Source organism: Mugil cephalus, chromosome 2 (assembly GCF_022458985.1).
Source record: "Mugil cephalus isolate CIBA_MC_2020 chromosome 2, CIBA_Mcephalus_1.1, whole genome shotgun sequence".
In the NCBI taxonomy this organism is placed as follows: domain Eukaryota; kingdom Metazoa; phylum Chordata; class Actinopteri; order Mugiliformes; family Mugilidae; genus Mugil; species Mugil cephalus.
In genome coordinates this window covers 1,333,986-1,348,256 of record NC_061771.1, presented here as the reverse complement: position 1 = coordinate 1,348,256, position 14,271 = coordinate 1,333,986, and the positions used below count along the sequence as shown (strand labels likewise).

At 40.3% G+C, this 14,271-nt stretch overlaps 2 protein-coding genes across 3 annotated transcripts; one reads left to right on the top strand and one right to left on the bottom strand.

Annotated features, from left to right (window-relative positions):
• Window positions 1-246: 246 nt before the first annotated feature.
• Window positions 247-2,269, bottom strand: LOC125003482 (heme oxygenase-like). Its single transcript, XM_047577437.1, has 6 exons — window positions 2,117-2,269; window positions 1,968-2,018; window positions 1,464-1,575; window positions 1,136-1,351; window positions 776-1,048; window positions 247-675 (listed from the first exon to the last, which is right to left on the bottom strand). The coding sequence occupies exons 2-6, from the start codon at window positions 2,009-2,011 to the stop codon at window positions 499-501; spliced, it is 822 nt and encodes a 273-aa protein (XP_047433393.1). The 5' UTR covers window positions 2,012-2,018; window positions 2,117-2,269; the 3' UTR covers window positions 247-498.
• A 6,242-nt stretch (window positions 2,270-8,511) lies between these two features.
• On the top strand, window positions 8,512-14,110 carry LOC125003480. Of its 2 annotated transcripts, none has more exons than XM_047577436.1 (8): window positions 8,512-8,673; window positions 9,496-9,827; window positions 10,104-10,214; window positions 10,625-10,747; window positions 11,071-11,374; window positions 11,483-11,542; window positions 11,679-11,998; window positions 12,175-14,110. In XM_047577436.1, exons 2-8 carry the CDS (start codon window positions 9,498-9,500, stop codon window positions 13,753-13,755), a joined length of 2,829 nt encoding a protein of 942 aa, XP_047433392.1. In that variant the 5' UTR covers window positions 8,512-8,673; window positions 9,496-9,497; the 3' UTR covers window positions 13,756-14,110. The 2 variants fall into 2 exon arrangements, with proteins under 2 accessions (XP_047433392.1, XP_047433391.1); XM_047577435.1 differs by having other exon boundaries at window positions 8,513-8,689.
• Window positions 14,111-14,271: the final 161 nt, after the last annotated feature.

Below are 14,271 nucleotides of genomic sequence, written 5' to 3'. Positions count from 1 at the left end.
AGGGTTGGTCTAAAGGTGATAGGTTAAAGGTTATTGACCATTTGTTTTGTGTTAAAGTACCAGCTGTTAAAGTATCAGCTGTTTGGTGTCAGTGTCTTTTTGTCTATGTAAGGAGAGTGTTGGAGCTGAATGGTAGGGAATTCTACAATTAGTGTCTGAAGCTCCCTAAGATTCAGCAAGAGTTTTTTGACACTGTTCTTCCTTTTAATAAACCTTCTTAAATGCAAGAGAAGACATGCTCAAATGTGTTTCTTAAAAAGTTGTATTTAAAAGGTCACATATTTACAATACTTAAAACACATATATTGCACATTTTAATGCTCACTGTATAACAGTTTTAGTCACTATGTATATGTAAATGTGATTCTCAGATACTTTACACAAATATTGCATGGTATTTTGTCATTTGAAGACACTTAAAATCTTTGTAATATTATCAGGATAGCATTTTTAATTGCTTTTTTAAAAACTTAGAGTAAAAAAGCTAAGATTTTATCTTTACATAACATAGATTCCCACACTGACAGTAGCCAGAGCCACAAAGAGTCCCAGGACCATCCTGAGCAGCGGGGATGTGTTGATGATTGATCCAGGGATCTGGAGCGTGCAAGGTGCTGAACACGTCTGTGGCATGTTTTCACTGACAGTCAGCATCTTTTGTAAATCATCAAACACCTGTAAAACAAAGGAAGGTATGCCCATCAGCTGCTTGTGCCAAAATAAAGTAATTAAATACAAAACATCTTTCAATTCAGCTTCTCTCTCTCTTCCTTACCTGAATGTTAAACTCGAAGGCCCTAACAGCCTCCTCTAGCACACCGTTCCTCTCCTCCTCCGTCAGTTCTATGCTGTTCATCCGGCTGCGATAGAGCTGTTTGAACAGGTTGGGGCTGGACACACCAGGAAAGGCAAAAAAAGATAGACCCTCATTGCTTTTCAGCGCCATTGACTTCTGTGCAATACGACCAAGAACCTGCCCTCCAGACAGGTCACCTAGGTACCGAGTGTACGCATGTGCAACCAGAAATTCAGGGTTTTCTTTGCCAATCTGAAAAACACACAGGGATGATCTGTGTTAATTTACTAGTAGGGAAATACTGTACGTGTAAAACACATGTGATCAAATGAAACATACCTGTCTGAGTCTGTGGGAGTATCTTTTAGTGGCTGCAGGGACAACAATCTTCTCTCTCCAGTACTGACCGTAGAAATATTCCAGATCTTTCTCAATGGACTCCAGTCTGGCCAGTTCAGCAGGGAAGTAAATAGGTGCAACACTGGGGTGTTCTGAGTTTCTGTCCAGTTCTTCCTCCAAAGCCTGGTAGATTTCGTAGAGCGAACACAGGAGCAGCTGAAGAGAAGGAGGAGGAGGAATGGTGGTGTCAGACTAAAGGCTATTAAAGGCCCTGGCATACATTAAAAACATAGGCCTATTTAAATATTTGAGCTGTGCTGTTTATTACCTTATATTGTGGAAGTGTAACTTGTCCCCTTTGGAAGCTCAACATCATTTCTGTGTTTTCTGCTCGGACGTGACTATCCTTGGTCACTTTTTTGATCTGTTCAGACAGATCCCTGAGAGAGCAAGAAAATCACTACTTAAAAATCAGTACTTTCTTAGGTACAACAGTGAACATTGAGCTCATAATTGACAGAAGAGTAAAGAGTTGAAGTTCTAACACATGTACTACAGGGACTCCAAAAAACAGTGCCTACAGATGCTGCCACATGCAGCTCATAAATGTCACACATTGAACCAAGACACCTACATTTCATTGCTGCAGCAATAATGCAGATGGAATCAGTTAAATCTAGCCTAAGAGACATTCAATAATAACTTTTTTAAGCTCATTACAAGCATTCATACTCAGTATTAAAAAACAGTTGCATTCTGTTCCTGTTTGAGATGTGAATGACTTCAGAAAAAGGATTCAGGGATATGGGAAATCACAGCAGCTCAATCTAACCTGTCATTCATTTGCTCTGCTGTTGTCTTCCTCTCTGTGTCCATTATGGTCCTGAAAATGGCAAAGTTATTTTTACATCAGCACTATATAGACATAGAATTTCAGTAATTGGTTAGGAATTGTAAGCGCAGTAAATGTGTTTTGCTTACCAGTTAGGTTGAAGTCCTTTCGATCTGGTTGTTTGCTCTATGTATATCCCCACTGTCCTTTCTCTGGATGTCTCTCAGTTTGTATTCTGTGTGCCTGCAGTCTCCTTCTCCCTGTTTTATACTGTCCTGTTCTGTCTCCTCCCCCCACCAGTGCAATAAAAACAGGAACTCTAAGTCACAATACCTCAGTTAAACATGATATGGCAACTTCAGCAAAACTAGTGGGAGGGACTGAGAGTAAACCTGATGCAGCAATTTTGGGCACAGCTTGGAAAAGTTCTGAGGGAGGGACTACAGAAGTTAGCATGAGTAAGGAAGTTTCAGCAATGCCATGGAAAACCAGACGGAGGGGGCTGAGCACTAAACATGACAGTGCAGCTTCACATTTCAAAGCAGGCAAGAGGAGGAGCCAACCCTAAACATGACAAAGTGAGTTGTGAAGCTGGACAATGAGAGGAAGTGTTGAAACAGTGACTAACAACTAATTGTACAGAGACACAATCGTATGTTAGTGTTAAGACTAAACACCAGCAGTTTTCATTTGACACCCCAACGAGTTCAGCTACATTGTCACTGATAAGTCTATAAACAGTCACATTTAATTATGAAGCTTCAGAAGAACAACAGAGCAATTAAAACACAATTGGACAGTGGAGCCTTCTACAATTATATTAAAGGACAACATGAAACGGTGTTCTTTCTGTGATATACACTTGACTAACTGTTGTCAAAATAAATACAAAATAAATATAAAAACTCGTATTTACATTTTCACACGAGAGAAATATGTCGTCTATCACTGCAGACCGCTGAGCTTCTGATCCCGCAGCGACAGACACAAATCACTGGTCTCGTGTTAAACCATGAGGCTTCAGTCCAGGTTAACATGACTCAGCACAGCGGAGGAAAGGACGAAGGGAGTAAACGTGAGTCAGCAGCTTCAGCTGCGCACTGACGACAGTCAGCGAGTTTTACCGAGGATATGAGCGACTGGTGTGAAGTTGCCAGCTTCGTGTTTTCCTGAATTAAACTTTTGAGTCTCTCTTGAGTCTCACGAAAACGACAGACGTTGAAAGTTTGAATTATGGCGACGTGCTTGTCACGATAATCTTTTTCATTTGTTTTAGATAAAAGTGGGATTCTGGGTATTTGGGATTTTGAACAAACAATCCCTGGTTTGTACAGTTTTATTAAACATTAAATCACGGTTCCAGTGCAGCTGTGTGACCCTGAACCTTTGTTAACTATTCATATTCTTTGTCAGTAGCTAGCATTAGCCATCTCCTCCAAGAGACTGACATAATTCAGCAGTTAAGTCATTTTATACGTAGGCTGTACCTTTCAGCAGACTACAGATATCATTCTACAGTAGTTTGCCATAAATTTCAACAGCCTTGCATTTGTCTGGGCTGCACGCAACATCATAATAATGTACACTGATGATGAAAGAAGGGTTAAGGTAAAGTAAAACTCGTTTTCTTATTGGTGTTTTTCATTATCGATCATTTCAAGAAAACCACTAGTCTAGATATATGGAGGACCAAAGCTGCAGTAGAAATAATGATAGAAAAAGAAATAAATTATTGACTGATATATATTGATAATAAAAATCTAAACATTAAAACATGAATTGAGATCTCTTTTAATCTAAGAATAATAATTGTCATTGCTTCATTTATTTATTGTTTTATTTGGTTATGGATTCATATCTGCCCTCAGTGTAAAATTTTTGCAATTTTTGCTGAGTCATCCCAGAGCCATCAGTGCAATGCAGGAAGTGCGTCCTCGTCGCAGACAAACGTCTTAAGACGGAGCATACCGTGCCGAGGACAAGGTCGAAGCGAGTAAACATGTGCCAAGAAGATAGTGCTTGTATAGTTTGAGAAGTTGCAGCTATGTGCTCCCCCTCCCCATTAGTGCTGCAACTTCTATTGTAACCAGGGACCACCCTAAGGAAATAAAGAGAGAGGGCAAGGTACGCTTCAGAGAGGTCGGAGATTGTAACTGAACGTATCTCTGTCCGTTCTCCTCGCAAGTAAAAAGTAACTCTCGTCTTTCTCTTCTTTGTGCAATGTTCATGAATTTTTTAGGTTGTTGAACCTGACATAACCCTTTTTCCCATAATTCATCAGAGATTACTTCGCCGATGTCGTTTGCCCATGCCTCTTTAATGTGGAGAGGGAGTTGCCATAGAGAAGAGGTTAACAAGCCAAGAGATCAAATGCTTGGAGGTGGGAGATTTGATCATAATATCATAGAAGACATGTTGTGTAGGGGTCGCATCTAGACAAGAAAAGGATAGTTTAACAAAATTCCTAATTTGGAAATAACGAAAGAACTGATTAGTAGGGAGTCTGAACTTTGCCTGGAGCTGAGCAGAAGAAGCAAAATGATTATCAATGTAAAGGTCCTTGATAGTAGTTAAACCTTTATCAGACCAGTGCTTAAAGACAGCATCCATCAAACCTGGCTTAAACAGGGGTTCTGACATATGGGAGCATGAATTGACATTTCTGGGAGGTTCAGAATTCCCTTGATTTGCTTTAAAATTTGAATCGAGTTGCAGAAAAAAAATGATTGCAAAGCGATTTAATTTTAATGTCAGGTTTTGAAAATAATATGGCTGACAAGGAGGCACCAGTAAGTGATACAGCATTACTAAGTTCAATCTCGTCCCATCTAGGGCCGGACCCATACCCCTCTGCACCCTCAGCCGTGGACTGATTCCAGAAAACCCACGCTATGGCATTACAGGCCCAGTAGTAATGCCTAAAGACAGGGAGGCCTAGACCACCCTCCTCCGTGGGCTATTTATAAAAATAGTGTTAAGCACATTGCAGAGCTTTGTGAGTTTCAAAAGTTTTGTCATGTTGAACCCCACAAAATACACAAGCCCTCCCAATCTCAATGGCTGTCATTAAAAGTTGTCAAATGCATATGCAATCAGGGGGATGCCCTGAAACCTTTTTTCATTATTTATTTTTTTTTTGGAATGGGTACTGCCAAGGTTTACAGACCTAAATCAGTACTTTCAGAGTATAAAAGTGGTCATTATTTTGCTAAGTAACAAAATGTCTGAAGCCTACAGAAACCTCTTGCAGACCTTCATGAAAAGAGGCTATGTTGTACACACTCCACTGAGTCAGATCAGTCTCAGTGATGACTCAAGTTATACCATTCAACATGATGTATACGTATGAGTGATGCAGCTAGTCTAGCAGCCCTCCTGCCACCCTGACAGAATTAAGAATGCGCTGTCAAAAATTTTCTCCGTGTTGCATGCAGAGAAATTAAGAAATGCGCTGACTTTAATGATCTGCTCATGCTGCATATCATGTGCCTCTCTCCTGCTACTGCTACCAGTGCCAGGGCTCGCACAGAGCATCCTTCTCTTCTTCCACTCATGGAGCCACTGCCTCAGTTAATTAACATGTAGGATTCAGACCGTCTCCAAGAAATCAATGACCAGTGGAGGTGTTTCCCTCTTGTCACATTAGGTGAAAACATAAAGCAATGGATGTAGACGAATTCTGGCACCATCTCTCTACTTTGGAGGACTTTGAGGGGAAAAGGTGTTCAATGTTCAACTTGGAAAGTTTGCTTTGGATGCTCTGGTACTATGACGCATCATATGAGCGCATTTTTTTCTAAAGTGAACCTAATCAAAACAAAACCAAATATCAGACTGATCACAGATGTGATCACATTTCAGCCATCAAACACAATGCTACGATCCTTGAGTAACCTCAAACCTGTACTGTAAAAGATCTGGCCCACCATTGTAGAATGAAGCAGCCATGAACAGTGACTTGGATGTGGAACTGAAATTAATCTCTAAGGTAAGCGCAGTTATAAGTTTAATTAAAAAATCTGTTCAAATTAAGCTGACTTACACTGTTATGTAGATTCTAAGCAGATTTCCTTATGCCATACTGTTTTACCTAAAGTTATGGTGCTATATTATAATCTAAACAGTAATGTCTTTATGCCTCGATTCATAAAAAAAACTGCCAAAGACATACTTGTGCAAGGACCCAACTGACTGAGACTGGACAGCCATCTCTCAGGGATTACATGGCGGTTGGAGAGGTGAGGAGCCCTTTTTTTCAGGGTGCCACAAGCTGCATTTTAGTAAGATAAGCTGTATTGTTCTTGGGTGCTGCTAATGCTGTTGTGTTGTATGTTTAAATGCCACAATGCTGTATGGACCTAATTTCCATTAAGGTTTTACCTCATGTCAAATGTTGTTCTTTTACACATGATTGTGATTTTTATTTTTGATTGATACAGTTTAAGGTTTCAGCAGCTCAAGTGGATTTCTGTTTGAAGGGATGTCTGACAAATCTAAGTCAGACATCCCTTCAAACAGAAATCCACTTATTTAGTGTTTTGAACAAAATAAACATTCTTCAGCAGATTTCTTCATGCTTTATCAAACATTTTAGTAGTTTAAGTGGATTGATTGATGTCTATTCCTAATGTATTAACAGATTAAGACTCAAAATATTAATGAAACAGTGCTTTGATACATGACAATTAAGAAGATGGTTAAATATGACTGATATTCTGGGCTGTTCAGTTCAGTGCAGGGGCTCATTCAGGGGGCACAGTTCTGCCAGTCGCAGCTTTTTCCCCTAGCCCAGTTGTTAGTTTATTTAAAGATAAAGTGGTTAAGCAGAAAATTTAACCGAGAGCTTGTAAAAAACAAACAAAACAAAAAGGCACTCAGTGAGTCTGATTTATTTTTAAATGGAATTCATAATGTAGGTTACATATTGTTTAAATTATAATGGAATTTGTGTAATCCATAACTGTCGATACATGTGTGGGGGACTAAACCTCATGTTTCCCAAAGAGCTGTTCACATGTCTGTGGCGCAGAAATGTAAAATGTGTGGTGACTTTGTATATTGATTGCTTTGTATTGGGTGTGTGCCATTCACACCATGAGCCACACATTGTATTTTTTATTGTTGTCACGTTACTGTTTTAATTTTGAGGAAAATACCTAAGCCACACATTTAATGCCTTACAAGGTCATACAAGACTCTCTGTGCCCTTCTGCAGAAAAAAGTGTGTATGTCGAGTAGTTATGCTCTACTCTCAGACTCTCTGCTCTGTGCTCTTACTCTACTAATCTGCCTCACCACACAGATACCTGAGCTGAGGAGCAGCACACAAGACACACAGGTGAGCATTGCAGCCACTTAATGATTTATGTACACCACATACTTTACAAACTGTTATATGCCCATCCATTTAAACACAGTAAGTTAATTGTCAAGAAGAAAACAACTGTTTTAATCATCCTGTTTAAGGCCTTCACTCTGGAAAACATTGCTTATGTGATGCCTAGGTTTTGAGTAAAGACAGAAGATCCCATTGTCTGACCACACCAGTTGTATTCTAAAAGATGTGATGTGAAAGATGTTAAATTACACCTAAAAGCTCAAATATATTTTTTAAAAGTTTAGTCTATACTATATATTTCTGTTGAAATTATTTTGTGTTACACCCTTGCTTTAAACATTGTATTTTAATTAAACTATTGAATATTGTAGTTAAATACAGACACAGACATCCTTTGTCTCCGCAAAACATTAAAAGTGGAACATTGGCTTATAGCAGAGGTTATGACAAAGTTTTAGTTTTAGTATAGTCTCAGCACATAAAAATACAGGTAAGCTGTAATTAAATGCATGGCCCAGTAGCAAGAGAGCCCAGAGGCTAAACTGGCCTGCCTGAATTGCAGTGCCTCATGATATGATGCTGCAAACAAGGTACTATGAACTAACACAGTTTAAGTTCTCTGTCATGCAAGAATGGGAAACATTTTGCTTTTGACAAAACATGCTCCTGTCCCAACTTTATTGAAGCAGGTTGTTGGCATGATTAAAGAAAGCATATTTTATATTTCAAAAGAATGTCTGTTTCAGCATCATACGTGTTGTTTTCATGAGGTTTTCAATTAAATATGACAAATTATTGCATTCAATTTTATTTATTTATTTTGGTTTGAACTGGTTGCATAATGTCTGTAAGTTTGTTTTAGTGGTCAGTAGTTTTGTAAAAAAAAAAAAAAAAAAGAATTAAAGATTTAGATTTTTCAGTGAATCAGTGTGTTGAATTAAATATACATTTTGTGAATTCACACTTTAATACCACAGGACACAGTCCTAATTGTGCCTGACAACAAAATATTGACATAGTCTACAAGCTCTTATCTATAGCAACTATAAACTATGAAATGAACCGTCTTTGACAGACAGCCAGGATTTTTGACACTTAGTAGGTGTGGCAGTTAAAGACTGAATGATTCACATGGGCTGTTGTGTTCAACTCCTCCGCCCCATTTTGGAATGTATAGTAGCCTGCAGGCAGAGAAACCTGTTGTGCACTGAATATTTACAAGTGCGTTCATGTGTTCGTGGACTGAAAGCTGGGAGTGGTGAGAAACTACGAACCTCACCTGAGTTGGCAGTTCTTACTTGTCGACTGGAGAGTACTGACATGAACTGAAGGTGTCTGGAGACAACACATGAACACAGCTCAGACACGGTGAGCACGTACACCAGTAAGTATATTCTTATTTCTTAAAAAATGTATCTATTTGAAATGTATTAACAGTGATCAAACAATCTTTCTCTTTCATAGTATTTGTTGAAGGCAATAAAGTTGTGTCATGTAATATGCACCCTCTGAAAAAAACGTTGAAGTGATATGTCAGCTTTGAACAAACATTCAGACCCACCTGTCATCTAGTTTATGTTCATTAAAAGTAATAGCAGAGTTACATTTTAGTGCTAAATATGTGCAGCATTTATGAAACACTACGATGATGTTGACTTGACTTGTTGCCTTGACATATATTCAGGACTTATTTTAAAGTGCATTGATAGGTATGTATATCATGACTGCTACATAAAAATCCTGGCAGAATCTAGCTCAACAGGACTGGCAAGGTGTGGTGCATAAAACTTACCAAGAAAAAGGATGTGGTGAGAACCAAGAAAAAGGTTTCAGTGGAATTAAAGCTTCAGCAAGTTAAAGCTCGGACATTATCAATTGTCTTCATTCTTGGAAGTGTTGTCCCTACATCAGATGTGCTCAAGTGAACAATTAGGTGGTAAAATATTATAATATATTTTATATACTGTATGTTTCATAACTAAATGATAACCCAGCCAAGCCTACCCTGCTAGTCCAGTTTTTCCAGGTGCACTTACATGTGGTCCTTGGAGACAAACCTTTAGCTTAATAAGCATGAAAACAGCATTGCTTTTAAATTTTGTGTGTAGCTCCCTACCAAACACCTTATGGTTATGAATCATAACCATATAACACATCTGACCCCTTCCTCTTTCCCTTTTCTCATGGCAGGTATGACTGAACATTTAAGAGAGAGATATAATGGCTCCTCTCCACCAGACCTGAGAATGGTTCTTTTGGGGAACATAGGATGTGGAAAGACGACATCAGCAGACACCATCCTGAACCAGCTGTCCCCCATCTCTCCCAGCGCCTCCCGCACCTGCCAACTGCGACAGGGATTCACAGAGGGCAGGAATGTGACCCTGGTGGAGGCACCAAGATGGTATTGGAATGGTGGCAAGATAGAGAACAGCGTTAGGAAGGAGACAGAGCGAGCAATGACTCTGGCACCAAGCCCACATGTTGTTTTGCTGCTGGTGCCTGTTTACCAGTTCACAGAGGTTAGTGTCTGTTTACCAGTTGTGTTTGTCTTTTGCAAATAATTGATGGCACTCAAAGAAATCAACAAAGAAATGCTAAGTCACATACCTGGTGTTTTCTAATGCATAAAAGATTTGATAACAAAACTACAGTGAAGGATAAGTAGGTAGGATATAGTATGAGATTTTCAGTCAGAGCTTAGCAGTGAATCTAGCAAGGTTAGCAGCTAAAATATTTTGACAATATTATAAAAGTTATGTTTTATTTAACTATCTCATTTTCTCTTTTGTTCGCAGATAGAGGGTCATGTGCCTGCAATGTTAAAGGAGGTGTTTGGGAAGGAGGTGCTAGATCACACTCTGGTCTTGTTGACCTGCGGGGATTACTTGATGGGAAAAACAGTGGAGGTATAAGAGATGCCCACCTGTTTCATTTTCAAGTCATTTGTATAATACTTTATTGAAACACAATCAAGGAGGAGGACAGATGTTTAGCTTTATTTTTACCTTTGTGGACCATATGATCCTTGAGCAAGACACTGAACCCCAAGTTGCTCCCAGTGCTTGATGCCGGTGTGTGAATGTGTGTGTGCTTGTGTGAATGAGGGGTAAATGTGACAGTGTGGCTGTAAAGTAGAAAAGATCTATATTAATAAAAGACCATTTACCATCTTTTTGCCAATTTCTTAAACAAGTCGTCTTAAACAAGTCGTGTTACAGTATTTCCCAGTATCGTTCACTATGCCCAATATTAAATAATGGAGTGCTCTTTTAAAAGCAGGAGAGAATTTACACACAAGATCATTTATTACCCCCAGGAATACCTACAGAAAGAACACCCAGGCCTTAGGGAGATGATTGAGTGTTGTGGCGGGAGATACCATGTCTTCAATAATCGTCAGAGACAGGACAGGGAGCAGGTCCGTACGCTGCTGGAGAAGGTAAGCAGCAGAAAACCATTAATGGTACAATGTCAGTACAGAGTTTGCGTACACATCCATATACCTCACGTTTCAGCCAATATTGCACATATTTTTGAATATTTAAAATTAGGTATTGTAGATCACACTAAACCTTTTTGAGATTTTAGAATTGTAGAACTGTGTTTTATTGACCCTGCTTGTGTTAGAGGTCTTCATTTTAATAGTGTCCTCTGAAACTTGCAAACTGGTTTTCCCATGAATTTAGGAAATGACCCCACAATTGCGACTGTAACGTCACTTTTATAATTTCCAATGTTAATATTTGTTCATCTGTGTGACAGGTGGACAGCATGGTGCAGACAAATGGGGTATACTTCATGAAAACAGTCCAGGAGAGAGAGCTGGAGAAACGGGTGGAAGAACGAAAGCGAGAACTTATGGAAAGTTACAGAATGCAGAAAGAAGAGAAGAGAAGGACTGTAGTGGATTCAAACAGTTTAGAGAGGAGGGTTAGAAAAGAAGAAAGAGATGAAAGTGTGAGTGTGAGTCAAGTGTCTAACGGGCTTCATTCAGCTGCACCAGAGTCGTATTCAGAGCCACCTGGTGACATATTGAACAGTACATCCAGCTTCAAACTGAACACAGGTATTTGTCAAAATGTAACTGACTGTGTCCTGCATCCTATTTTGTATGCAGAATTGTTCTGTGTCACAGTGAGCAGGAAATGAGTGCAGCTCTGTTTTGTTTCTGTAGATGGAGCTATACTCTCACAAATTTCTGAAAGGAAATCAACTCCGAAAGTCATCTCCACTTGTACGTCACAAAACCTCACTGTCTCATTTGTCAATATCAACAACAGTTAATGTCTGTGATACTGTGTATTTATAAACTATTTTAAAATGTTGACTCTCCTTATTACTGACTATGGATTTCACTTGATGGTTTTCAGTTCACCACAGAATCAACAGCTTTGAAGAGAACTCACCTGAGGTGTCTCCTACAGCTTCTCCACCTTCACCCATCTCCTCCTCCTCCCTCTCCTCGCCAACCTTTGCCCCTTCTCCTTCTTCCTCAGCACACTCCTCACCGCCCTCATCTTCCTTAAGCTATCCAGAGGTTCGTTTGGTGTTACTTGGGCGATCTGGAGCAGGGAAGAGTGCAGCTGGCAACGTCATACTGGGGAAAGAAGCATTTTACTCACATCCAGACAGTCTCACAGCAATCACCCAGGAGTGTGAGAAAAAGAAGGCGCTGGTTGAAGGAAAATGGGTTAGTGTGTTAAAATTTATAAAGATGTTGTATGCTTTTATTTTTTTCACTCATTTCAGCACATGTCATTGCCAGTACTTGAAAAGGCCTCCTTCTCCTTGTGTCCTAACACACTATAATCTGGCACATCTGCCGAGAATGAACTTTTATTTTTATTGCTTATTTCTGATCTGCAGGTGGCAGTGGTGGATACCCCTGACTGGTTCAATACAGAGCACACTCCAGAAGAAGTGCGGGCTCAAATCTCGTCCTGCGTTGCTTTGTCCAGTCCTGGCCCCCACGTCTTCCTCCTGTGCGTTCCCCTAGATCAGCCTGCAAAGACTGAGCTGCAGGCTCTCAGAGCAGTGGAGACTGTTTTTGGTCCAGAAGCAGTCCAGAGTCATACATTAGTCCTCTTTACATACGCAGATCGATTGAGGGCAAGTGGGAAGGCAGGAAGCACTAGTGTGGAGGCATACATTGCTAATCAGCGGGCAGATCTGTTGAAGCTTGTGGAGAAATGTGGGGACAGGTTTCATGTGATGGAGACTGGAAGAGATGGGGTAGGGAAGAGAAATGTGGCAGAGCTTTTAGAGAAGGTGGAGCAGACAGTGAAGGAAGCTGGAGGACAGTGTTATTCTTCCCCTGCTTTTCAGGAGGCGGAGAACAGAGTGAGGCAGAGACAGATGGAGATAGCAAAGGAGAGAAGGGGCAAAACTTCAGAACAAGAAACAGATGGATATGTTGGACAGCTCAGGTCTGAAAGGCGCGTGCAGTCTCACTACATGCAGCATGTGGCTGAGGAAGAAGAGGAAGTGGGAGAGGAGGAGATTGAGAAAACAAGGGATGAGGCAGAGATGAGTGTAAGCGCCATGAATATTGAAAGCCTTCCTCCTATCACACTTTCTAGCATGTCCCCTTCGCTTCTTCGTTCCATGATGGAGAAAATGGAGGCTAGTGCAAAGAAGTTACCCAAACTGTTGGCCGATAGCTCTGTGTGGGTTGAAGAGGGAGCAAAGAAGATGAAAAGCAGTCAAGTGTGGGGAACAGTCGGCAGTGGTGCACAAAATGTCCAGAAGATGGTGGTTGATAGTTCTGCATGGGGGAAGCTGGGCGCTACTGCAGGACATGTCTCTAAAGCGATAGGAGATAGAGTTCCCAAGGTAGTGGTGGATGGTTCTGCATGGGTGGGATCTGGAGCAAAAGCAGCAGCAGCAAGTCCATTATGGGAAAAGGTCGGTTCAGGGGCCAAACTAGTAGCAGACGGTTCCATGCGTGTCGGAGCTGGGATTGGAGCCGGAACAAAGAATTTGGCGCAGAGCTCTGTGTGGGGAAAAGTAGGTTCTGGAGCCAAAACTGGCGCAAAACTGGTGGCAAACAGTTCAGTGAAAGTTGGCTCTGGAATTGGTGCTGGTGCAAAGAAGGTGGCACAGAGTCCAGTGTGGGGTAAAGTGGGTTCTGGGGCCAAAGCAGGGGCCAAAATGGTAACAGACAGTTCTGTGTGGGAGAAAATTGGAACCACTGCCAAAAAGGTACCCATGGTAGTTATCGGGGGGGCAGTGCTGGGTCTGATGCTTGGTGTCTTTTTAGGGGGAGTGATTGGCGGGGCTGTCGGGGCAGCCGCTGGATCTGCAGTGACTGAGGTGGGCAGAAGAAGATTTGGCAACAAAAGCACTTTAGAAAAAACAAACGATGTTGCAAGAAACGTCGAGAGAACAGTTGACAACAGCATTGACTCAGTGCTGAAACAAGGACAGAAAGCTTTGAAAACTGATTGAAGAACTGTATAGATCATGTACAGAAAATGTATAAAAATGTTAAAAGTTTTGTGTCTTGTGAATCAATACTGTTATAATATATAAAGAGCTAGAAAATTAAAATAATTGAGACATTTTCTAAATATATTTTGAACTCAACTTAACTGCACTTGTTCACTCAGATGAAACATATTCACAAAGTATTCCACCCACTTTCTACAAGGAAATATTACAATGTAGTTATTACTTACTTATGTTCTAATGTAAAATTTGAAATAATGGAAAACTCATACAACGCTCCAATCACTCTGTATGTTACGCTTAATACTGCAATTTTCTGTGCCTCATTAAAGACATTTGCTATAAAGTCAATGCATTTCTGTCTCTTGTGTGTAATGTGGCACTGAGCATCGAGTACCTTTTCCTAATTTTCTAAGCTTTTGTCACCCAGTGGGGGGTTTTGTTTAAGACCACAAACATCCTAGCACATGGAACATGCAGGTTTAGTCTGCACTTGACACATTAAAAAAATGGTTA

What these genes read in the sequence shown, in the direction of transcription:
- LOC125003480 (XM_047577436.1), top strand. Translation starts at nt 9,498, where the DNA reads ATGACTGAACATTTAAGAGAGAGATATAATGGCTCCTCTCCACCAGAC. An exon ending in CTGTTTACCAGTTCACAGAG is followed by an intron (nt 9,828 to 10,103) that starts GTTAGTGTCTGT and finishes TTTTGTTCGCAG; the next exon opens with ATAGAGGGTCATGTGCCTGC. An exon ending in CGCTGGTTGAAGGAAAATGG is followed by an intron (nt 11,999 to 12,174) that starts GTTAGTGTGTTA and finishes TCTGATCTGCAG; the next exon opens with GTGGCAGTGGTGGATACCCC.
- LOC125003482 (XM_047577437.1), bottom strand. Translation starts at nt 2,011, where the DNA reads ATGGACACAGAGAGGAAGACAACAGCAGAGCAAATGAATGACAG. An exon ending in GCAGAGCAAATGAATGACAG is followed by an intron (nt 1,576 to 1,967) that starts GTTAGATTGAGC and finishes TTGCTCTCTCAG; the next exon opens with GGATCTGTCTGAACAGATCA. An exon ending in TTACACTTCCACAATATAAG is followed by an intron (nt 1,352 to 1,463) that starts GTAATAAACAGC and finishes CCTTCTCTTCAG; the next exon opens with CTGCTCCTGTGTTCGCTCTA.